The following is a 9586-nucleotide window of genomic DNA, read 5'->3' as shown; positions in this document are numbered from 1 at the left end:
AATTATTGTCCAACGGTTAATATTAATAGACCGTTCTTTTTATTCAATTTAATCAAAATAGGAAAAAACAATTTTAATTTTAAAATTAATTTTAAAAAATAGAAAAATAATTTTTAAAAAAAAATCTTTTTTTTTAAAAAAGTTTTTTTAAACTCAAAAAAAGAAAATTTTCAATTTGTCGAGTTTTTAATTTAAAAAAAACATTTTACTCTTTTCTTTAAAAAAACAATAAATCTTGAGTATTTAAAAATAGGACGATTTTTTTTAAGAAAAAATAATTGTAAATTTTTTTTTCTGTTTCTAATTGAAAATTATTTTTCCTTTTCTTTCTCTCTATTTCGATTCTTTTCTTTCGTCGATTAAAACACGATAAAAATTCGCAAATGATAAAAAAAAGAAGAAAAACTAGAAAATAGTAAAACTCGAAAATATGAAAATAAATAATGAATATTTATGAAAGATACGCAACCCATTTGTTTTCTTTTCCTTTGGGGGTTTTTTTTTTAAATAAAAACTTTTTAGAAGTTCCGATAATTTGAGATTCTGTTTTTTTTCGGTTTTTTTATCTCTTTTTTTCATTTTAGATTCCTCTAGTAAAAAATTCGGAAACTATTGAGCCAAACTAGAGTCTTGTGTACTGTTGTGCTCCCAGGACTTGGTCGTTGCGACAGTTCCAGGTTTCTACTCGATGTGTATCACCAGGTGCTCCAATTTGCAAACTTGATGCCGAGGAAATGCAGATATTGAGTGTATCCGTCAACGTTCTTCTTTCATCATAGCTCGTGGAGCGAGCGAGTTTCAATAGTGGCTGATTTTGTTCGCCGTCAATGCTACGATGACGTTTACGTTTTAATTTATCATCTGATTTCCCATCACTTGAGCTTGTCATCTCCCTCTCGTGATGTTGTCGCCTGTGACGAAAATATACAAAAGGATACGTAATTTGGGAGGAAGAAAAGGAAAACATGGTTGGACAAAATTTTTTTTAATCTCGTTTCCTAAAAAAAAATTGAAATCAAAACTCGTTCAAAATTTACAAAAAGAAAGACCATTAAAACCAAGGTTTGTTTAGTCTTCTTTCTTTAATAAAATATAAAAATAATTCATTAATAAAAAAATGCGAAAACTATTAATAAAAAATATGAAAAGAAAAGAAAACGCGATTCTTCTTGATTGGCGATAGATTTTGCGGAAAGAAAAAAGAAACTCGACACGATCAGAGAGAAAAAATTCGTAACTATTGGCATCTTGTTAGCAAGATTTTCATCATTATTATTATTATTTTTCAAGTTTTTTTTTTTTGCTTTTGACTTTCGACATTGAAAAGAAATCAACTCCGGGTAATAATGTGTTCACTGTTACACTACAAACCGATCGCCATCAATATTTTTTTTTTGTAAGCCTCTCAAAAAATGTCTGAGGTTGATATCGATCGAAGGTCGAAGAAATTTTTAGGTGTAAGCATCTATTTTGATAAGACGAGCGATCGGAGATTACAAGGAATCGTGATTAAGGGTATGGGTATGGATGGTAAAATATTTGGTTACAACTCCATATCTCGCGTCTCGTCCTCACTGAAGTCGCTCATTGAAGACTCACTGTCCGAGGACATTCCATTCCCCGTACCATTTTCCTGGTCCCTAAGCGCCTCCTCTGTCGCGTATTTCCTTACGTAATCTGAAAATGAGAAACAAGAGAAATTAGTCCCACGTTTTTTGACAAAATAATTTTTATTTATTTTTTTTGTTTTAGGTAAATAAATATATTTGAATTTTAAGTAATGATATTTATCATTCGTTTTAATTATAAAAAAAATTAAGATTGTCATTGTCTTCATTTTTTATAATAATTTTTATATTTTATTTTTCTATTTTCTGTAAATTCAATCATATTATTTAAATTTTTGTAAATTACTAAATTAAATTAAAATTTGATTTGAGACATTCAGATTTGATTTTAGACATTCATCATTTTTTGAAACAAGTATAAAATTAAATTATTTTCCATAAAATATTAACATTTTCAAATTATAACAAATTTATAGAATTTTTATACAAATTATAGAGAATAAATGTTTCAAAGTAAGAAGTTGAAAGAAAAACCTGATTAAAAAAAAGTTCAGTACTCTCTTGAAAAACGTTGAATAAATAATATAAATATTAGGTATAATATTTAATAATAATAATAATAAGCCCGAGTATTTTGAATAAATAAATAAATAAAATAAAAGTTTATGGAAAAAATTGAATGAAATAAAATAGAAGTCTAAAAATTCTAAAAAATAAAATTCTAAGTAATAAAAAAATAATTTATATATAGGTATAGAGAATAAATAATTCAAAATAAAGAGTTAAAAAAAATTCTCTTTCATAAAAAGGTTTAATATAATCTCTTTAAACTTCCTTAAATAAATAGTAATAAAAATTGTACTTAAATAATAGATTTTAGAATAAAAATAAAATAGAATAAAATGAAATAAAATAAAATTAGAATAAATTTCTAAAAAAAAGGAATTAAATTTTTTTAAAACAATTTATATAAAATGAATACTTTAAAAAAACAGTTTTTCAAAATTCCTCATTAAGGGCATTTGAACCTTGATGACGTTACAGTTTGTGCAAAGCATGTGTGACGTCATCAAGGTTCAAATGCTTTTAACAATTTATAGAAAATAAATATTTATTTTAAACAAATATTTAATTTTATTTAGATTTGAGAATAAAATAGAATAAAATAGAATAAAATGTCCCGTTTATATATTAAATAAAAAAAATAAAAATAAAATAGAATAAAAACAAGTAGAATTAGAATAAAATTAGAATTAAGTTAAATTAAAAATAAATTTAACGGAAAAAGGAATTTTAATAAAAATTTGTAGAGAGTAAATATTTGAAAATAAAAAGAATGAAAAAAAATCCTGATTAAAAATAAAGGTTCAATACTCTTTTAAAGTACCTGCGACTTTTTTCTTGTACTCCTCAGGCTTGTGAAGGTACATTGCAGCTGCATCGCCATTTAAGGGATCAATTGGATTAGGATATGTCAACAGCTGTGGTAGAAAAGACTCGAAAATATTTGAGAGATCTGAAATAAATTTTTTCTAAATTAATTATCATATTAAATTATCATATTTAAATAAATTAAATTTATTTATTCATTTATTTACCAAATAAATAAATTTATTCATTTACTTATTAAATAAATAAATATATTATTGTCTTTCTTTCAACAATGTAAAAATAATTTAATATTAAATAAATAAATAAAAATTTTGAAATACTTGAATTAATTAAATTTCGTAATTATAATTCTCAATCAGCGAAAAATTCTAACATTAAAATAATAAAAATATATTATAATTAATAAAAATGTTTTTTTTTAAACAAAAACTATTGTCTTCTATTTCTTTCTTGTATTCTTAAAAAAATATTTTAACAAACTATTTAGAAAATATTTTTGGTAATTTTTTTCCTTTATTTTTCAATGTTCTTTTTTTTATCAATTTTCCAGAAAATTTGAATATATACAAAAAGAGGCGAGATTTTTTTTTTAATTTACCATACAAGGCTGTCCACGCTTGATTGATAACGTCGAGACAGACGGTGCCCGATACTTCATCAATGTTAGGGTGGTAAACCTTGTTCATAAAACCGATCGAAGGAGATTTGAAGGGGTAATGTTCTGGTAAATGAACCCGCACTTTCCATATTCCTCCTTCATATGGCGCTGAAATTAAAAAGAATCGTCAAAAATCTTTTCATCCAAATAAATCATTAATTAAAAATCATATTTTTTGTATTATTCTAATTCTAATTATTTACAAAATAAAAATGTTTTATTTATTTAATTATTTAAAAATTTTATGATATTTTTATTGTTATTCATATTTTATTTAATTTTTTGTATATTATTAACAAATTTTTTTTTCCTCTTTTACTATTGCTATATTTTTTATTTTTATTATTAACAAATTATTTTTTTTTCCTTTACTATTGCTATTTTTATTATTATTATTTATGTTTATTATTCATTATTATTATTATTATTACTATTGTCAAATAATTTTCTTTATCCTTCTTTACTATTTTTATTATCAAATTATTTTTCTCCTTTTTTACTACTACTTTTATTATCAATTTTTTTCCTTTTCTATTATTGCTATTTTTTTAACAAAGTTTTTTCTCCTTTTTTTCTATTGCAATTATTATTATTGTTATTAATAAATATTTTCCCTTTTTTTGGCTAGAACAAAATATTTTTCATTGAAATGTTTGAAATTGAAATAAAATGAAATAAAAATATTGGAAAAAAATTGAATAAAAGACAATACGGAAGGACAAAAATGTAACTTGAAGACAATTAAAAAGTGAATTCGTAACCTTGCAGTAATTTAATCAAAGTGAGACATATTACTTGTCACCTAATACAGCTTCTAAGGCAACATATTGAATCATCAAACAGGATTCAGTTCATGATAAACACCCACCCGATTAGTAAAGGAGAAGAAAAATTTCACTTACGTGAACGACAATTATTTCGCCATTAAACAATCTATTTACATCATCAATTGAGTATTTTTGAAGGTCCTCAAATTTTTTTTTCCTTTTATTTTCATAACAAAAAAAAAATTTTTTTTAAAAATATTTTTAGAGGGAGATTTGAAGGAATAAAAAATTTTTTTAAATTAAAAATTAAAATTGAAAGAAAATAAAACTAAAAATCAGTAGGAAAAATTCATTTCATTTTGAATGAAAATAATAATTTTTAATAAAATAATAAAAAATAAAATAAGTAACTTTTGTTCCTCTGTTTGCCAAAATGTGAATTAAAAATATAATTTCTAATTAGTATAAATTTTTAAATAACATAAACAATTATGTATTTGTTATTTCTTTTTTGTATTTTGATTTATAATTCGAATGTTATAAATTTTATGTAGTGAAAAAGTGGGTCACGAATTATTCACAAAAGAGTGAATCTCATATTTTTCCTTATATTCGCGCATGTAAAATTGTAGGATAGATTTTTATAGAACATAAAATTATAGTTGGCTTTACATTGAACAGAATTTTTTTTTCATGGAAGAAAAAAATTTTAGTATTTAACTTTTTTAAATGAAGTAAAAATATCAAAGACCTAATGAAATAAAATGTATAAACACTACTGGAAAATTATATACAAACATTTCTGGAAAAATATGAATAAACATTTCTGGAAAATATTTTTAAAAATCAAATAAAAAAAATACTATACAAAAAAATTTTTTTATAAAAATTTAAAACATAATAGTAAAAACAATAATTAAAATATTATAAATATATTAAAATATTAAAAATATTTTAAATAAAATTAAATATAAAAAATAAAATTAAGAATTAGAAATTGCATAACTAAAAAAATTAATAGATTAGAATACAAAAAACAGTCAAATAATTGAAAAATGTGATTAAGGAGTTAATTAAAAATACAGAAAATATTATATTAGTATTAGTAAAAAATATAACAAATAGTTTATAATAATTAAAAAATAGATTTAAGATTTAATTACAAAATGCAGATAAATATCAAATTAAAAAGTATTGTAAAAAATTAAAGTAAAAAAATATAAAAATTAATAAAAAATAGTAAAAATAAAAAAATAGTAAAAAAAACAATAAAAATATTAAAAAATGATTTAAATATAAAAAACGATTAAACTAAAAAAAAACAAATACAGAAAAAATTAATGTTACAATAAAATTAAATAAACAAAAATTAAAAAATAAATTAAAAAGTTAATTAAAAATACAGATAAATATTACATTATAGTTACAGTTTAATTGCAATTAATTATGATTGCACTATAATTAAAATTTAATAACAGGTGGAAAAAAATCTCCACTGAAATGAATTTAATAGACGAATTAAATAAAATTTAAAAAACAAAAAGTAGCACATTAAAAAGTATGCCAATTTTTAAATAATAATAATTGCAAAAGTGGTAAGCATTCTATGCAAGGTTTTCCTGCTACGTATAAGTTTTAACAATGACACAAACACAAACTTATTAATCAAATGAGGCAATGAATACACGAGTTTAATACACACAAAGTATAATGCTAATCTTTTTCACATTTTCGCAGAATTTTTTCTCATTTCCCACGCACAATTTTCAAAAAAAAAAAGAAAAAAAAGAAAACATTCTTTTTTTCATTCTTACACTCTCAATAATTTTTCATTTTAATAAATTTAATAAATTTTAATTTATAATAATTAATAATTCATTTTAATAATAATACATATATTGAATAATAAATTTAATAAATAAAATGAATAAAATAAAAAATAAAATAAAAAACTTTAATAAATTTCCTTTCTCAATAACTCTCTTTGAACTTTTCTTATGGAATAAAAAGAAAAATTGCTAGTATTCATTTTATCTGCACCGGAAACGTAAAGAATAAATTTTAATGAACAGTAATAAAAAATATGCAAAGATGTCTTTTTTTTGTAATTTTTAATGTAAACGAAATATTATTTTCATTATTTTTCGCAAATTTCGGTGATTGTTGTAAAAGAGAATAAAATATAAAAAAGAAAATTAAATAACTCACGTAATTCTAGAATTTAATTTTTATAATGACTGATTCAGTAGTGTCATTTAAAGTAAAAATGATATGTGCGATACTGTATATATATAGATATATACACGTGCAATTGAATGCAATGTGCTCACAAGAATCCATAATGTGACACTTGGCCATGAAGATTCCGGTATATTTTCTTGACCATATATATTATTTTTTTTATATTTCCTACTCTCTTTTTTTACAGATCATTTATTATTCAATTATATAATTTTGCATCTGTCTCTTTAACGCGAAAACCCAGTTAAAATAAGGTTTTCATGTCAATAGTCAATTTTTAAAATTTTCTATATTAATTTTTTAATCACCAATTACTTTAATAATTAATTACCAAAAATAAACCATATAATATAAAATAAATAAATTTTCCCTTTTCAAAAAATTATTTTTTTTTTATTTTTTGCATTATAATTTTTTTTAGTCCGTTTATCTTGTAAATAAATAAATATTTAAATTACAAAGAAACAAACGCAAAATGAATTTCTTTGAATGTTTAATAACATTAATGTAAATTATACAATTATACTAATCAATCATAAAAAAAAATTACATTATTCCAGGTTTTTCATACGAAAATTATTCGAGAATATCAATAACTTCATTTTTAAATAAATATTTCATCATTATTATTTTTTTCATATAGAAATTAAAATTTTCAAAGTTTGAAATTCAATATCTTATAAGAATATTATTATAATCGCTTTCTTCATGTTTTACAATAATTAATAATTAAACTTGCTACTTTGTTACTGTAACTTCTTCAAAAATTATTTTCATCATTACGAATTATTCATTTCTAGAATTTTCATCTAAAATTCTTCTTTAGGTCAGTTATTTTAAAATTATTTTTCAGTAAAGTTCTTTGAGAATTTTCAAATTCTTTTGTTTACAATTTAATTTTATGAAATTTAGTTTTTCTGACATTCCCCAATTAAATATATTAGAAATTAAAAACTTTAAATAATTCAAAAAAAATTCCATTAAATTTTTTGAAAAAAATTAATTCTACAGAATTCTTTAATTAAAAGTATACAAAGTTCAAATTTAATAAAATTTTAATTTATAACCTTTTGAAAATTCAATTATTTCAAAAAATCCACGCTACCTATAATGCTTTCAATTATAATCTAAAATTTTTACTGAAATTTATTATTTTTAAATGAATATTTATTAGAAAATTCTACGAGAATTTAATTATTTAACTACAAAAATAAATATTTTATTAAATAATTCAGTTTTTTAAAATTATTTTTGAGTAAAGTTCTTTGAGAATTTTCAAATTCTTTTGTTTACAATTTGATTTTATAAAATTTCGATTATTCTGGACATTCCTCAATTAAATTAAAAACTTTAAGGGCATTTGAACCATGATGACGTCACAGATTTAAAACTAATGCTTTGCACAAACTGTGACGTCATCAAGGTTCAAATCCCCTTAAATAATTCAAAAAAAATTTCATTATATATTTGAAAAAAATTAATTCTACAGAATTTTTAATTAAAAGTATAAAAAGTTCAATTTTTCAAAGATTTTAATTTGAAACCTTATTTGAAAATTCAATTCTTTCAAAAAATCCATGCTATAATGCTTTCAATTAAAATCTAAAATTTTAACTGAAATTTATTATTTTTTAAATGAATATTTATTAGAAAATTCTACAAGAATTCAATTATTTAACTACAAAAATAAATATTTTATTAATGAATTAAATGTTTCTTAAAATTGAATTTTCATACAGAATTTTATCAACAAAATTTTTAAATAATTTAATTCTCTTGATAAATTTTGATAAAATTTTTAAGAATAATTTCATTTTTCGAGAAATTTGATGAAAATTGTATTAAAAATAATTGAAATTCTGCCAAGAATTTTATTATAATTTTTGAAAAAAATTAAATTTCGAAGAGGAATTTTATTTTTTATAAAGATAATTGAAATTTTGACGAAAATTTTTGTAAATTTTTCAACATAATTGGATTTTTGCGAAGAATATTATAATACTTTTGGAAATAATTGAATTCTTGAGACGAATTATTTTATTAAAATTTCTTTTTAAATAATTGAATTCTTTTGTGAAATGCTTTTGAAATAGTAGACATTGAAAATAATTGAATTTTGACAAATTTTTGAAATTAATTAAATTTCTACGAAGAATTTTATGAAAATTATTTTAAAAAAATTTTATTGTTACAAAGAATTTCATTATTTATGAAAATAATTAAACATTTTTTGAAGAAATTTAATTAAAAATGTATTGAAAATAATACTTAAATTGTAATAAATAAATTGTAGCAAAATTTTTTCAAGTAATTGAATTTCTTTGCTGAATTTTAATAAAATTTTTAAGCATAATTACATTTTTCGAGGAATTCCATTAAAATTGTATTAAAAATTAAAAATAATTGAAAGTCTGTGATGAGTTGTATTATGTATTTCTGAAAATAATTGAATCCCTGTAAAAAATGTTATTATTTATGAAAATAATTTGTAAATTTGATTAATTAAATAATTTTCCTTTTCTTCTCTTTTTTAAATATATTTTAAAAAGCCAAATTCCTATAAATTACTAATTAAAAATTAGTATTTAATTTATACTAATTAATAATAGAAAAAAATTTCAATAATATATTTTAACTTTTTTTCAATTATTTAACTAATTTTCAATTTTTCTTCTTAATATAAATTATTAAGTATTAGTATTTAATTATATTTTAAAAAATCAAATTTCCATAATTTACAAAATACAGAAAAATAAATGCACTTCTTTTTCATTCATATAAAATGAAAGACAAGAGGAAAAAAAATCGAAGACAAAAATCTAACCTTGGGTCATCTACTGAAAGTTTCGAATGGAAAAATAACATCATCATCATAATTATGAGATAACAGTAAATAAATAGAAAGTCACATTTATATTCAGAGGTCAAATTAATTTTCTCTTTATTAGTTACGACTTTGG

General features: G+C 20.4%; 1 protein-coding gene across 1 annotated transcript in view; it reads right to left on the bottom strand.

The window, feature by feature from the left end:
- Window positions 1–1281: 1281 nt before the first annotated feature.
- Window positions 1282–9586, bottom strand: part of LOC122497971 (ubiquitin-conjugating enzyme E2 H) — a 34057-nt gene continuing 25752 nt past the window's right edge. The window contains exons 3-5 of the mRNA XM_043605417.1: window positions 3559–3726; window positions 2956–3084; window positions 1282–1677 (exon numbers count right to left, since the gene is read on the bottom strand). Of these exons, the coding sequence (XP_043461352.1) occupies window positions 1544–1677; window positions 2956–3084; window positions 3559–3726 (431 nt within the window). The 3' untranslated portion in view covers window positions 1282–1543. The remainder of the gene's footprint in view (window positions 1678–2955; window positions 3085–3558; window positions 3727–9586) is intronic.

The sequence above is a fragment of the Leptopilina heterotoma genome, unplaced genomic scaffold (assembly GCF_015476425.1).
Source record: "Leptopilina heterotoma isolate Lh14 unplaced genomic scaffold, ASM1547642v1 Lhet_14, whole genome shotgun sequence".
Lineage (NCBI taxonomy): Eukaryota > Metazoa > Arthropoda > Insecta > Hymenoptera > Figitidae > Leptopilina > Leptopilina heterotoma.
Note: the sequence above shows the minus strand (reverse complement) of the source record. Positions and strands in the feature narration are given on the sequence as shown.